This window comes from Oryctolagus cuniculus, chromosome 2, assembly GCF_051225735.1.
Source record: "Oryctolagus cuniculus isolate XC-2025 breed Fujian yellow rabbit chromosome 2, ASM5122573v1, whole genome shotgun sequence".
Classification (NCBI taxonomy): Eukaryota; Metazoa; Chordata; class Mammalia; order Lagomorpha; family Leporidae; genus Oryctolagus; species Oryctolagus cuniculus.
In genome coordinates, this window is record NC_142868.1 from 69778143 (window position 1) to 69793947 (window position 15805).

Consider the following 15805-nt stretch of genomic DNA (forward strand, 5'->3'; position numbering starts at 1 on the left):
TTAGCATGGCAGAACCTAATTTCCATAGAGTAAGTTCCTTCTAATGTATGGAATTTTACTTAATTTTTATTAATGTTTGCCCCTTCCAAATACACCTACAGCAGTTTAAGTATAAATGGTTTCAGATCCAACTCTGGGTTTACGGCAGACTTGACATAAATAAATAATTATTTGCTAAATGACTCAAAGTGATATGGTCTTAAATTTTAACTTTCAGGTCATACTGATACTCTGGGGATTGTATAATTAAACCAGTGGTATCTGCTCAGCCTGGATTGTAACAAAGCTATGGAAAAGGATGGTTGTTATCGAAGTTATTCTTTGAAACAAAATAAAGTCATTTTGAAGAAATGAAGCCACTTGGGCTACGTTCCTCTAAGTCCTCCTATCACTGCCTCCCAGAGAGGCACATCCTGGTGCACAGGTAAGTCTGCTCTTGACTGTGCTTCCTCAGAACGTACAGGCTCCTGAATCCCACGTAGGTGTGTCTGGCACATCCCCCATTATGCCACGGCCCCATGTCTCCATTTCACAGTGAGAGGTGGCGCGGTGGTTCAGAGGATGAGCTGTCCACCAGACTGCCTGCATTTCCGTCCTGGCTTTGCTCCTTAATGGCTGGATGACCCTGGGGGAAGTAACTTATTTATTATTACAGTGACAATAATAGGATTGTGAAAATTAATAATATAGATAAGTGTGGGAAGTGCCTGTATATAGCAAAATCATAAAATTTGTTAGTTGCTTTTATTGTCATTATTGTTATTTATAGAGGTTCTCAGAAGATATCACCTTACATGAAGAAAAATGCTCTGCTGAGTGAATTTTGCATATTATGATTTGCTGATAAAGAAAATACTTTAGTAGAGATATGAAAACACCTGCTTGCTTTTGTAATTATCCTTATTTAAGGTTTCTACTTCATGAATGGGGGTGGAGATCTTCGTGTTAATCAGATATCTGTTAAAGATTTTCTACAGTTTAAAAAGACATCTCTTCAAGGTGGTCTTTAGTAAGAACTCAGCTAGAGGATATGATAGTATACAAATTATTTATTTAGGCACTAGCATTTTTCATACTACCAGTATTGCTGTTGCTACCAGTATTTTATCTTTTATTAATGGCTATCATTTATTGAATGCTTGCTGTGTCCCAAGTAATTTACTTTTAATAGCTCACCAGTCCTTACTGCAGCATCTGAATTAAAGATGAATGCTCTCATTTCAGTTTTTAATTCAGATGCAAAGAGAAGTAAAGTTGGATGCCCCATCACAAAGTCAGTGGTGGAGACTGGGTTAAAATCTATAGTTTATCCTTAGAGTTCCCAGTGAGATGATAAATTGATCAAGTTTCTGTGAAAATGAATGTTGAGCTACGAAGTGTCATATAATACTTGAAATTAAGATAATGTTACCTGGCAGAAAGAATTATTGGCTGTTATTTAATAGGTTTTTTTACACATAAATAAAAAATCTAGGAATGAAAAGTTTTTACAAGAAAAATATTTCTTTGAACCTTAGCAGTATTTTAAGCACTAAAGTGGCTTACAGGGCCTTAAGTGATATCTGACTTACCAATGGTTACTAATAAAATCTAAAAAGAATAAACTTTTAGAACATGATTTCTGTATAAAATGTGCATTGATCTATATCAACTAAATAAAGGAATATACATATTTGGATTAAAAGATAACTTAAAATAAACTGATGAATTTAGTAGGTGGTTTCTTTCTCCTTTCCCTTCCTTGGAAACTAATAAAGCATTTCATTCTATAAGAAGCCCAAAAACAAGCAAGTTAGCCTCTCTGGGCCACGTGTGAGAAGACACTGGGAAGCGTAATGTACCACGTGGCAGTCTGAGGACTGAGCGGCCACAGCAGGTGCAGGCTTGTGTCTCTCGGGCCGAACAGGTATCTTTGCAGACTCTGCAGGAAGCTCAGGTCGCTGACTGTGGCTTTCAGGGTTGTTTCCTGAAAGCGGAGCTATGTGAATGGAAAGAGATGCTGTGTGTGTCTCAGGCACTGGGTTAGGGGGCGGTGAGCAAGGTGTTTTGAGAAATGATGGGACTTCAACAGGTTTGGGGCACGGTGGGGTGGTGAAGGGGAAAGGACTTCCTGGATTCTGGTTATGGGTTAGTTTCAAGGTAGAAATTCTCCGAGTCTGAGAATCTTGCGTGTAGTCCTCTAGTAGAAATGGTGCAGGATTTGTGTCAGAAGCTGCTGGTGGCGGATGACTGATTTTTTGTGTATAAGATACGGTTGTGTTAGACTCCTCGGAATAGACAATTGTTTCGCTGGAGTCTTCGTTAGCATACATGGCTGCCTGGACAGGTTTCCTGTTAATAAGGTCTTCAGTAGAGGAGGGAATTAGTGTGTTAGTCACTGATTGCTCTAAAAGGTCACCCTGTGTGTCATTGATTATGGAGGCACTACAGAAGTGGTTTTTTTGGGCTGGGGGAGGGGGTGCCTGGATTGTCAACTGCAGCCAGAGAAAGAAGTAATGTTGAAGGAAAAACAGAGAAAGTTAAAGTTAGTCATGAAAGAAACCAGGTCAACCATGCCCTCACAGAAGGTAGAGCAATATCATACCCTCTTATTTGCTCTGCATTTGGCTGGCTACATCGAAGGAATATTTTCCTTCTATTTAGAATGTATTTTAATTTATTATCAGAAGTTGCCCTCAGGGGAGCAGCTGTTTCTCTAGAGTATACATTATAAAGTTTGTCTCCATCTACATTCTTGATATACTCAAAGTGAGCATATGTTCTTTCTGTATATTTTTAGATCTTGCAGAATATAAGTATATGGCTCATTTGGTTACATTGTTTTGTAACATTTTTTCATGCTTGTGGCACAATTTTACTAATGTCTCTAACACAGAATCTCTTTAGTTAACATAATGTACAGTTGCAGAACTCATATTTATTGAATATATAATGTATTGTTGACCTCATAATTTTGAAATCCAAAGCATTGGCCAGCTGTCAGCTTTTTAAGAGTTACAATATGTCCTAAGCATCATGTTGGAAACTGACCTATTTTTATGCGCTTAATCAGGGGAAAAAAAAAGACACCTGTTTTGAACTTGAAGCTTATCCTTTGTGTTGTAATACAAATGCAAAAGCCACACATTACAAATAAAAACATGTTTCAAAATTTGCACACCGGAAACAGGCTCTAAAATCATAGTCTAATAACCACACGTTAAGATCGCACAATAGACAGGAGTGTGCAGGATTACCTGAGTTGGAGATTTTTTTTCTTGGAGGTTTGGTCGAACGCTCCTAAAACCTTTTGCTGCAAGAGAGGAATATGTAGCATCTCCGTTCAGTGTCTCTTGATTTCGATCATTGTAAGTTCTCCAAGCTTTTATTAAGGGAAAACAAATTGGATACAAAAATATCTACGTTCACTTACACTTTTTCACATAATTTATTGTTTAATTCTAAAATTGAAGTGTAGTTGCTAGACATTAATTTTAATATGCATAACAGTATATGAAATTTAAGCTTAACTTGAAGCCAACAGTGTGACTATGAACATGTTGAACATTCACACAACAAAAGCAATAGTTTTTCAGAATATCTTTTCTGTACCTGAATCAGGTGAATGAGAATCACGTCCTGAAAGAAAAAAAAGTTGAAATTAAAACTACAGTGAAATAAATGATCTATCCAGTAATAATCACCTTGCATTATTTTTGCAAATGTCATTTTAACCCTAAAACTGAGCATATCAAGCTTACACATGGGAGGTTTGTCCATTTATTTTTCCCCCAATTAGAAAGTCATTTATTAAATATTTATAATATATGATTAACACATATATCAAACACTGATTTTTCCCCTCAATAATATTGCAATCATTTAACTTTAATCATCATATTGCTCAATACAGATAAATGAACTTCTAAATATCAAATTAAAGGATCAAAAGTGATCTGATTTATAAATAATGAATATTTCTCCTAGCATTAAATGAAACCACTTGATCCTGTTAGTCAATGTCCTGCTGTCACTGAACATATTTATCTCATAAGTTAAATAGAATCCAAATTTTTTTGTAGTTTGCCTTTTTTTTTTACTTTAGGAAATCATAAACATGACTACCATATTATGTGATGTTTGCAAATTATTCTGTAGACCTTGAGTTTTTTTCTTATTGACATTTAAAGGCATTTTATATTCAAATATGAAGAAGTAGTTAGCAAATCATTCCATTGTCTTTCAGCTAGTAAGCTGCGGAAAACAAATTTTGGTATTATTAAATTACCTTTGGTAATACAACTCAGTAATATAGTCATCATCATTTTTATTGGAATGGTATGCTCAAGAATCTTCTATAGATAATTTGAGGTGGTCAAGTTGTATTATCACATGGTTTGCTCCATTTAGACTGACAAAGCCTGGACTTTGGAAAGGCCCCTGGGGTTCATTTAGCCTAAACTGCTGTCCACTTTCTACATGTCTTCTACATGTCCCCTGATATCATTTTTAATTGCTTCAATACCTAGTGGAAAATGATTCTTATATGTTAAAGCACTCTTCACTTGCCTTATACTTCAGGAATAGTTATTTTGAAGTCTGAACCCATGAATTTGGAATAATAAAAGTGTATTGAGAAATATGTTTGATTTTTAGATAAATTGGTTGATATGGATTCTTTCCAAATCAAAGGAAGAAAAACAAATGTGAACCAGCTTAGGTACATCAGAGTGACTCCAGCATGGGTGAGTTATAGAAGACTAATAGGTTCTCATCCTAGAATAGGGAATAGAATATTCTCATCCTGAGAATAGGGAATTTACTTTACTCTTGGTTTAAATGGAATTGAGATCAGAAGGTTGGGTGTGTAGTATGTGCTGGGAGGGAGGGAGGGAACAGGAGCTATCTGCATGGGGGTGCAAGGGGTGCAGGTAGGAAGAAGAGGATGTACTGAGCAGGTTTGAAGGAAACTTGAACAACGCCCTTTAATGTATAGTTTGTAGGAGGGCAGCTTTGTTCATACGGGTGACCACACTGGGGATTATAGAATCTCCAAAAGGGGCAGGCGCTGTGGCTCACTAGGCTAATCCTCTGCTTTGCGGCGCCGGCACACCGGGTTCTAGTCCCGGTCGGGGTGCCAGATTCTGTCCCGGTTGCCCCTCTTCCAGGCCAGCTCTCTGCTGTGGCCAGGGAGTGCAGTGGAGGATGGCCCAAGTGCTTGGGCCCTGCACCCCATAGGAGACCAGGAGAAGTACCTGGCTCCTGCCATCGGATCAGCACGGTGCGCCGGCCGCGGCGCCCATTGGAGGGTGAACCAGCGGCAAAGGAAGCCCTTTCTCTCTGTCTCTCTCTCTCTCATTGTCCACTCTGCCTGTCAAAAAAAAAAAAAAAAAAAAAAATCTCCAAAAGGTGAATCACTTGGCTCAAGAATGGACCCCTCCCTGGGATGCTGGGCTGAGGGATTTCCAGAGGAACTTGCTCATCGTTTGTAGAATTCAGAGAAAAGAGAAAAGTGGTCATGAATCAAAACTTCTGGATGGACTAGTATTACCTTTGGTAAAACAACTCAGTAATATAATCATCATCATTTTTATTGGAATTGGAAATGTAATGAAGCTTACATTGATGATTAAAGTCTACTTTTGAGTAGGTGGCTCTTTAAAGATTCTGACGAGTACAACAATTCAGACTCTAAAATAAATCCATTTGTAGGGATTTTAAAAACTTGGTCTTGATTTGCTTTTTTATTACAGCCTTTAGAGGCAGGCACTGAGAGACAGATAGCTTCCCACAGGGATACCCTTCCTCATAGTCCTGCTTTTATTTGATTTCTGCTAGGAAAACTTGTGAAAGGGAAGATGTGTGTGGTTTGAAGCAGATAACAGAAAGTACCCCAGTTCCACATCAAGTAAAGAGAAGATCATTACAAAAACAAAAATTCAGCAGATGGATGGGGAAAATGGTTTTGCCCCAAATCTTGAACATTATTGACAATCATTTGATTGTGAAAAGACAAGAGTAGGACTCTAGGCATCCGAGTCCTTAGTTTCCAGTGCTGTTTGATCCACAGTCATTGTTCCCCTGAAAACGTGAGAATGAACACATAGGATGGTTTACCATTCCCCTGGCTGTTTTGGATGTGAACATAAATAGGATCTTTGAGTACTAAGAACTCTAAACGCTCTTGACAAGTACAATGAGCTCTCCCTGTGTCTAGGCACAAGTTGGTGAGTATCTGTCAAAAATGTTCAGGATACTCTTGGCTTGGTGTCAGGGATTGGACTGGGTGCCTCAAAACTTCTTTCCAACTTTATGATTCTAACATCACAGTTGTTATGTGGCTATTTCTGATCCCTAGCTTCCATATCATAATCTCCGCTCTCAGGGTTTATATAAATTTCTTTTAACTGTTATACTATATTGACACCATCATCTATATTTTTCTTGAAAATAATTTTAATTCTTATAACTTGTTTCAAGTTCAAGTGCCTTGCAAGAATTTATTTAAGTCCATTAATTAAATGCAAGTAAACTAATTGAGCGCCTAGTGTGTTTCTAAGTACTGCAGTAGGCCTTTCCAGGAATTTCCTTCATTAACCTTCATTTAATTCTGACAATCCTTGTGAGCTTGGAAACTGATTAAGTTCTCAGTGAGGTAGGAACGTTACAACCAAATTCTGTTTCTTTTTTTTAAGAAGAAAACTTGAGGTATGGCAGACTTATTTTCTTAAGGGCATAAAACAGGCAGGTTTTGGCAAGCTCCTATCTCTAATGCAGTGATTCCTATGTTGCAGCCAATCACCCTGAGCCACGTTCACTGGCACTGCCAAGTATTTCTGTGGAATAAAGTGAACTTCGATTGTTTCTTTATAGTCATGGTGTTGGTTCTAGCTCAGGTTTCAGATATCAGCATATGCTGTGATGAATTGTCCAAAGGGACTTCTAGTAAAAGGGAAAGAAAGATTGCTGATTGGGGGACCAATAATTGCTGGCTTCTATTGACTTTCTGGGCTAGGAGGGGAGCAAAAGAGACTTAGAATCTTTTATGGAAGTTGTCTCATCTTTATGTAAAAGCTGTTGCATTTCAGTAATATCAAATTCAATAAATATTTGTTAATTCCTTTTTGATTCATGTAAGTTTTGATTCAAGTAAGTTCTTATATGATTCAAGTAAGTCTTTATGAAAGCTAGTACAGAAAAGGCATAAAAGATGATGATTTCTTTCCTTAAAATGTAATTAAACCTTCTTTGAAAATTATCTCTTCTGGGTCTAATTGACACAAGAGGTTTGTTTCTAAAGTCACAAGTAAATCCAAAATTCAGGAGATTTCATTCTCTAGAAATCTTACTCCAGTGATGTAAGATGTCAGATAGCCCAGAGCTATTACATACTCTTGCTACTGAAGAATATGCCATACTTCTGAGGCATTACACTTTTCTATCAAATAAAATGCTATGACATTGCTAATACTGTCATTGGCCCTCCAAAATGGCAATGTCTAATTCAATCTAACACTGCTCCTTTATAGGTAGTTTTATAAACAACAACAAGCTGGCATTTTGTAGCCTGTACCACTTCCTAGCATGTGCATCAGTGGTCCACACCTGAGAAACCTGGACTGGCATTTTACCTTATCAACAATATTCATGGCAGAGATGTTTCAATTACATGAGGAGCCCCATCTTTTATTTATTTTCTTTCTTCCTTTGATTTCTTTTTTCCATAAGGTATCCAATGTAAACATGTCTGTAGACCTTCTAACATGTTTTCATGTTCATATACTCATGAGCAAATATGTATAAATACATTTTTAAACCACAATGAGATGACACTACATTCATTTCAATGCAACCTGTATTTTCTTTTAACTCAATATATTATGGAACATCCTGACTTAAAATTTATACTTGGACATTGACATTCGTTTGTGTGTTGGGGGTGGTAGATGGAAGTGGCATTATTCACTTGGAAGTTGGTTTTTGCTTAATGGATCTCGGTAGTTTAGGACAAAGGGGCTTTAAAGTGAAATTGAATATTTAATCAACTGCTAAATGTATGCATGTAAGAGACTGTGATAAGCACAGTGAGAATTAAAATTACTTAAAGACTCTCTATCCCCTTTTTACTTCTGCTCCCAAACCTATTATCTTCTACATAGGAAATAAGGAACCTCTATCTGCAACTAACCATCAAGAATCAAACCAAGCAACCAAGCAGTCAGCAGAAGCTCTGGGTCTATTTTAGAGCTAAAGACAGGGGGCCTCACTAGCTTGCTTGGATTTTCTGCCATTGCTGTCTCTCCTCTTGATGCAGATGCTGCTGGCACGCTTAGGTAAATCATTACAGACATTATGAAGAAACCCATCACTATATTCTTAGAAGTGTATGTTTGAACTACATTGGTTCTGTTTTATTTGTATTAATATCACATTAACATGAGAATTTATGAGAACTGTATTGTAGTAATTATCATACATTTGCTGTGACTCCAAGAAACTAAAGAATTAAGTAGTTAATAAATTACTTTAAAAAGAAAGGTTATATAAATTACCTACTAAGTTTAAAAATGCAAATAAAGAGACCCATGTTGGTGAATACTGAAATGTCACACTCTCAAATACTTTCTAGAGTATATTTGTATCTGTGCATGTCACTCTTAATTAGTCAACATTTTGGTATATTTTAAAGCATAGATTAGAAGGATTTTTGCTGATTGGATTAAAGGAAGGGTAAAGTCTTATTCAAAACTAATATTCTAAAATTCTGTTTGCAATCTTTGGTGAAGAAGGGAATTAAGATTCAATTTCCAACAAATCCCTCTTGTTGATCCTTTGTGTTCCTATTCCACAATAGTGTTTAGGCAGAAACTGACAAAAAGAGCATGTGAATTATCTTAATGAAATATTATGTTACTTTGGTTCATGAGGTAACAGAAACTTAAATAGTTATTAGCAGTTACTCAACATATTTTTGGCAAGTGACTGTTGTTTTAAATTAGATTTTTAAAATGTTTTCTACAAGATATCAATTTTCTTGACTTCTTATTTTTAGTACAGGAACAGTCAGGAGGGATCAGAGCTATTCTTGGGACAAGAAAAATAAGAACTCTTGGGGGTATCTGAAAGGTATTTCCAGCTATTTGATTTATCCAAACCAGCTCATTCTGGAAAGAGAGAAATGTCAGGTAAAGCCATTCAAGTGTGACATTCTGTGAGTTAGTGATATTATACCTGCAGCCAATAGGTTTGGAGAACTTTGAACTCTCTTCACAGATGTTAACGTAACAGACATGGCGGCACGTTTGCGAGCACACCCACCGCTATCTGGAAGCAAAAAAATGAAATAGCAGAGGCCAAGGCAACAAGGAAAGCACATGCAACATCATGCGTTTTAAGTGAGATGTGCCAGACATCCATGAGAAAGATGAACAGTCGGAATTAGTAACCATGGGACACAGCGGCAAATTTCATACCTACCCCCAAACTGAAACCAGCAAAACAAAAGAAAAAAAACAGTCTGTCTCAGAAATAGATGCCAGTGCCTTAGTGAAACAACAAAAGATTTTGTAAGTAACATTTTATGGTTTTCCTTGAATGAGAACCCAGGCACAGAACTTAACTCTGTTTACACTATTTAAATTCAAGTCATACTAATCTACAAGCAGTGTAGCTTTATTTCAAATTAAAATTTAGTGTGATAATTTTTTATCTTTCATTTAGATTTTACAGCATTGTAGATATTGAGATTTCTGAAGATAGCTTGAGTATTCTTACAGTAAAAGTTTTTAACTAACATAGGCATGATACATTGACATGATTTATAAAACACACATGGCATTATGGAATTCTGTGTCTGCAGTTATTATTAATAAAAGGCAAAAGACTTATATGATCTGAAGAGAAACCAGAGTTATGGAAATAGACTGATAAAAATCAAGGAATATCGATATATATAGCATTTAAATGATGTTGAAAGAGTAATTTATTGCTTTCATATGTTTGAACAATATGTGTAGCATGAGATATATATTTCCAATTATTCAAACCACAATGGGAAGTGAATTAAGTGCAAATGCGTGTCACTTTAATGTCAGAAATTTAGACTTCTAAATTTGGAAGGCAGGTCTTTCTAAAATTGGAAGGTGAATGTTCTAGTTATAAGTAGATTCCCGTTCTATTTTCACATTCCTTTTTAATATAACATATGCAATAAATAGTTTTCTTCATTCCTGTCATTGTGCTCATTAAGTCAAAATAAATTCAAATAAGTCTTTTGGAAGTTATGATAATAAAGACAAATAATATGAGTAAAATCATCAATATGAGAACATCATGATCATATATTGTCACATATTAATTCTACCTTTTCTTTAATTCATAAGGAAAAAATCTGGTATATTACATATGAGAGAATTTAGATTAGAAAAGATGCTTAAAATAAAATATGAGTAAATTATTCCTAAAGGTGTTAAAAATAGTAAGATCAATGCATATCAAAATTGGTGAGTGCTTCTCATATCAACATATGATAATTTCTAAATTAACAATTTCCTCACATCGAAAGTAATTAAACCAGAAAATTTACTTGAGCAACAAAAAAAGAAGGTAAGCCAAATGAATTACACACTGTAGGTAAGAACTAAAGAGAAAGGCACAATGGTAGAAACTCACAAAATCCAATAGTATTTCAGCAAATTAGACAAACTAAAAACAGGTATGAGACACAAATATGTCTGCTGAAGTGGAGGTAAGGATAGTGGGTACATGGTATTGAGTAGCTATTGACTGACCTCAAAAGGGTATATAGGCAAGAGTGTTGAAAGTGAACACTAACAGTGCTCTAAGGTGGATTTTATTTCCTAGTTCTTTTAATTTTGAATATCTGGAAACAAAAAGAGGGAGTAAAAGTAGAAATTCCAGAAAGAAAAGATCCAGGGTCACTGGTCAAATCGATGATGCTCCAACTGAGGGCCAACACGCCTCCAGATACCTCGGTGAATTTACGGACCTGTAGGGGGATATTTCACATTTTTGAGGAGAGCAGAGTGATGTTGTTGGACACTGCAGGAACTATTAGCTTGAGGTAGTTCAATTTCAACATAAGACTTGGTGCTGTATTCCTTTTGATGACTTCATGTTTTTGGAAAACAGCTTTTGTAATGTTGCTATGATTAAAAAAAAAAGCGAGTATACTTAAAAATCGTTTTGGGCCAGTAAATGAGAGTGTCCATATACAATCTAATTCCAAGGTCTGAGATGATTTCAGCGAGCAACAGGAGTGCTCATACCACTATTTAGTAATTGTGGCTATAAAAGATGAAATTAAATCATTGTTTTTCTTTTAATTTAAGTGTATTATTTTGTCAAGTGGTTTCTAAGTTGTTAGGACACCAATGCTCTTCCATTGTGCCATGAGACTCTGGGAAACTATTTCTACTGCTGGAAAACAATCATGGGTAGATCACAGACAGTGAATTATTTGAAGTCTTTCTGCTTTCTTCAATAGCGGAGATCTGTCTTAGAAAACAGGGGTCACAAATTCTTGGAGAGAGATACAACTTATTTTGTTTATTTTTCTACATGGTTTAGCTTTCCACTATGAGCAATGAACCACATTCTCCTTCGCCAGATTTATTATGCATTCGACTCAAAGCAAAACCCTAATTTAAAAGAGATATTTAAATCTTGGTGACTGATACATGCATATTTAAGCAGTAATATATCTCTTTAATTTTTGATAGGTGGATAATGAAGGCCAATTTTGCTTCTTTTCTATTTAGGAACCAATTTCTATTTTCTAAGTACAGTGGCAAAGTCTCTAGCTTACTCAAGCAATATTTATATATACATATACATTTTAAAGTGGTATGTTTTTATAGTAACATAGTATTCCTTTGGAATTATAAACAAAGGGTTTTAGTCATTTCTCATCACTTTCATGCATAATTGTGAATATCATATTTTACATGTATTTATATATAAGTGTAATAATCCTATGGAAATCAGCACTTTTTCCAGAGTCAAGCTCACTGACAGGATGCCTTACACTTGATCTTAGCCAAAAGGCCAAGAAGCGATGACAGGATGCCTTAAAGGATTATGTTCATACCACTACGCAGTAACTTGGCTCAAGCACTCAGAGACTCAAACAAATTTACCAATGTCTGTATGCCTACTTTGCTAATAGGAATTGAATTACATGAATAATATCCCTTCTAGAATATCTTGAATGCTATAAATATAGTATATATAGTACAATCAAATATATATATATACACACACACCTCTTTCATAATAGAAATAATAAATAGTTAAAAGTTACTCAACTAAATGAAGGATATTGGGAAGTCATGTTCAACTTCAGGCTTCAAGATGCTCCCTCGGAACAATCAGTATATGTAACTTCCTGATGTAGGCATTCTGCTGGAGTAACTGTGGTGCCACAACATGGCTTACCCTACTCTGGCTGTGGGCTCCACATTCTGTTTGTTTTCTTCAGTCTCCTTTGCCTAATAATATTTCTTATTTCACTTCCCAGGTCTAATGCTCACATCTCCAATTGTCAAAATGCCTCGGATTGATTCATTTCCAGGATTCTCATTTCTCATGGTTTCTAAGTCTTCCTCACACCCTTTGACTATCTTCACAACCCTCATCTTGCCTGCTGCTCTACACATCTATGAGTCAGCTGCATCATCAAGATCTAGACAACGTAGCACCTGTGAGGTCAGTGAGAGCAGGTCTCTGCTCAGGGGGCAGCATCGGAGGATGCGCTTGGCCTATGTCTCTATACTTGGCCTAGGGGTCAGATATTAGTTTCATCAATGGTTGGTAATCCTCCCTCTAGGTATGTTGATTATAATAAGTGTGAGCAAAAAGACAATGAGCTTGATATAAGAGGATATCTTGAGTCATCTTTTCTCCTCTGCTTATGGGGCAATTGACTAAAACAGCTTCCCAGGGGTCCTTGTAGATAGGAAATGGTATCATTTGAACACAAATGACAGCATTTCAATGAGGAAGTATTTTCCCATTTAATGCTGTATATAAAAATTTAGGGGTTTGAGGAGGTAAAATTATAAACCAAAGTATTTCTATTATAAAAAATTCATATATACATAGAATGTATCATAAATATTTACAATTAAGATTAATTCTGGATTCATACAGAGTTCAGAACAATGATGTTGTTGGGCTACTTGGAAATACTATTAGCACACTTAAAAATATAAAGCTTATGACTAGATGTGTATTATGCCTACATATTAATTAAATTGATTTTATATAAAGCTTTGGCATTCCACTTGCAAACTTTGTCTACATAGAAAGTTTATAGAATGGCAAAGTTTAAATATTTTCCATTGGAGCAACTTGCCTAAGAATTTTAGCCTATATGGAATGAAGCAGTTCAAATGCCTGTATACAAATGATGTAAATATCTTCTTAGCATTCATAGGAATTAATTTCCAAATCTGATTGGAGAAAAAGGGAGTAAGATGACAGAAAATTCTTCTTTTGATGACTGTGAGATTGGAGCACAAAGACAAAGAAATAAATTCATGACTCTAGACTACATATCTAATCAGAAGCCCAACATCAATTTAGGATCAGCAGAGAGCTAAACTAATGATTGAGGGCAATGATGATTTTTATAGAGCAAGACTAAAGAGTTTTTAACTAGCAGAGACAGCATACCTGTATTCATTTTGACCTTGGAGGGTTTGTTATTAAGGTCTTCAGTTTTCCTGTAGGGAAAAAATGATGCATAATTTGTTCACGAGCATGTGGAACAAAATATCATGAAGGTGAATTTTTATTTTTGTTTTTGGTGTAGCAATAAGTTAGTATCACAATAACATTAGTCTTATTTAAATAAGGATTGAATAAGGTGCACAGACCTTAAAATTATTTTCAAGTTCAACCAATCATTATTGATCTTATGATCATGAATTTATATTTTTGTTTATGGTGACCATTAGTAGAAGAGTGTGGAGAAGAATTTTAATTTTTAAAAATTATATGTTTTGAAAACACTTATATGAATGTTTTTGTCCTTTAAACTGGAATATACCATTGGTTATTAAGTGTCCTCTTCCAGAAATTTAAAAGGTCCCCTGGTATATTTTTGAAGCCATCACCTTATGTCCATTCATTACCAGGGAATATGTAATACATTTAATGCATAATTTGAAGACACAGTCAAGAAAGATGAGATTTGTCTCTTTTTGCTTTTCAGACAGAGAAGTAAATGACTACTACAAAATCTGCTTCTGTTTTAGTATCAGTCACTGTACTTTTTCCTAATGAAGTTGAATTGTGCTTTGCAACTGAGGGTAATACATTAAAAATGGTGCTTCTCTCAGAGGAAAGTTTTTAACATTGTGTATTTGATTACACGTGAGATGTCAGTTATTTCCATGGCATTTTCTCTAAGTCCATTTTTAGTCTTGTATATTTATCCATACCCTAAAACCAAAGAGGAAGGGCATTCTTACAAGGAAGCAAACCTTTTCAGACCAAGAGCTCTGAAGAGATGTTTAACCCCTGCTGTCCTGCCTGTATTTAAATATCCACATAAAGTTCCCCCACATAAAGCATCCACAATTTTTATACACATTAGCACTCTAGCATCTAATAATTCTTAATATTTATTCCTTATGGATGAGTAGAGATAGGGTTGCAATTAAATCACCTGTCATGATCACTTGTTGAGAAAGTCTTTTGATAAATATACTTTTTTTTTTCCAGTCTCTTAGAAGAACAGCAGCTGATTTTTCTGGCTCTCTTGTCTTTGCCAGAGCTCTCACTCACTCGTGCCTTTTGACCACTCGCCTGTGTTTATGTGTTCCTCTCAATTCCTCACCCACTATGTTGTTTCACTATGGCTACTGAAGTTCATCTCTCATACAAAGTATGCCTTTGCTCATTACCACTGTGAAATTGTCATAGTAAAATAAAAATGTGAAATCCAACTAAATATAATAATATCTATCTGTTCTGGTAGGGGAAAAAGGATGAAGTAAATATGATATGAAATGAAAATGATATGAGATATAATTATGGACCAAGAGGAGTAGGATCTCTCTCTCTCTCTCTCTCTCTTTCTGTGTCTCTCTCTCTCTCTTTCTGTGTCTCTCTCTCTCTCTCATTTCCTTTTTGCCTAGTTGAATTACTAATACCTTGGGGTTCACTAAACCAATGAACATATAGACATATAGAATGGTAAAATCACACTACTAATTTTTACCCCAATGTATTTTTTAGAGGTATAAATTGAAAACAATTCAGGTGATATCCTCACTATATGGCATTTAATTGTTGGGTCACCTGATTGTGTACTGTGTCCATCTATCCTGGAACAATACTGCAGTATGGGAGAGGCTGGGCAGAAAGCATGCTTAGAGCCTCCACTCTACTCCCGAGTAACCCTAACATTATTGTGAATTTTTTTTTTTTTTTTTTTTTTTGACAGGCAGAGTGGACAGTGAGAGAGAGAGACAGAGAGAAAGGTCTTCCTTTTGCCGTTGGTTCACCCTCCAATGGCCGCCGCTGCAGCCGGCGCACCGCGCTGATCCTGGCAGGAGCCAGGAGCCAGGTGCTTTTCCTGGTCTCCCATGGGGTGCAGGGCCCAAGCACCTGGGCCATCCTCCACTGCACTCCCTGGCCATAGCAGGGAGCTGGCCTGGAAGAGGGGCAACCGGGACAGAATCCGGCGCCCCAACCGGGACTAGAACCCGGTGTGCCGGCGCCGCAAGGTGGAGGATTAGCCTATTGAGCCACGGCGCCGGCTTATTGTGAATTTTATAGTGAAATATCACAGGCCAAT

The 15805-nt window shown here is 36.2% G+C and overlaps 1 protein-coding gene across 46 annotated transcripts in view; it reads right to left on the minus strand.

The window, feature by feature from the left end:
* The window catches only part of SORBS2 (sorbin and SH3 domain containing 2), a 381834-nt gene that overhangs the window by 97170 nt on the left and 268859 nt on the right, over positions 1–15805 (minus strand). For 7 of the 46 annotated variants that reach the window (XM_089325827.1, XM_089325793.1, XM_089325788.1 and 4 more), the window contains 4 exons: positions 13675–13724; positions 9211–9303; positions 3592–3618; positions 3237–3361 (listed from right to left, as the gene is read on the minus strand). In XM_089325827.1, coding sequence (XP_089181953.1) covers positions 3237–3361; positions 3592–3618; positions 9211–9303; positions 13675–13684 — 255 coding nt within the window. In that variant the 5' untranslated portion in view covers positions 13685–13724. Of the gene's footprint in view, positions 1–1841; positions 2475–3236; positions 3362–3591; positions 3619–9210; positions 9304–13674; positions 13725–15805 lie in introns of all 46 variants that reach the window. The other 39 variants (XM_089325823.1, XM_089325816.1, XM_089325814.1 and 36 more) reach the window with 10 other exon arrangements.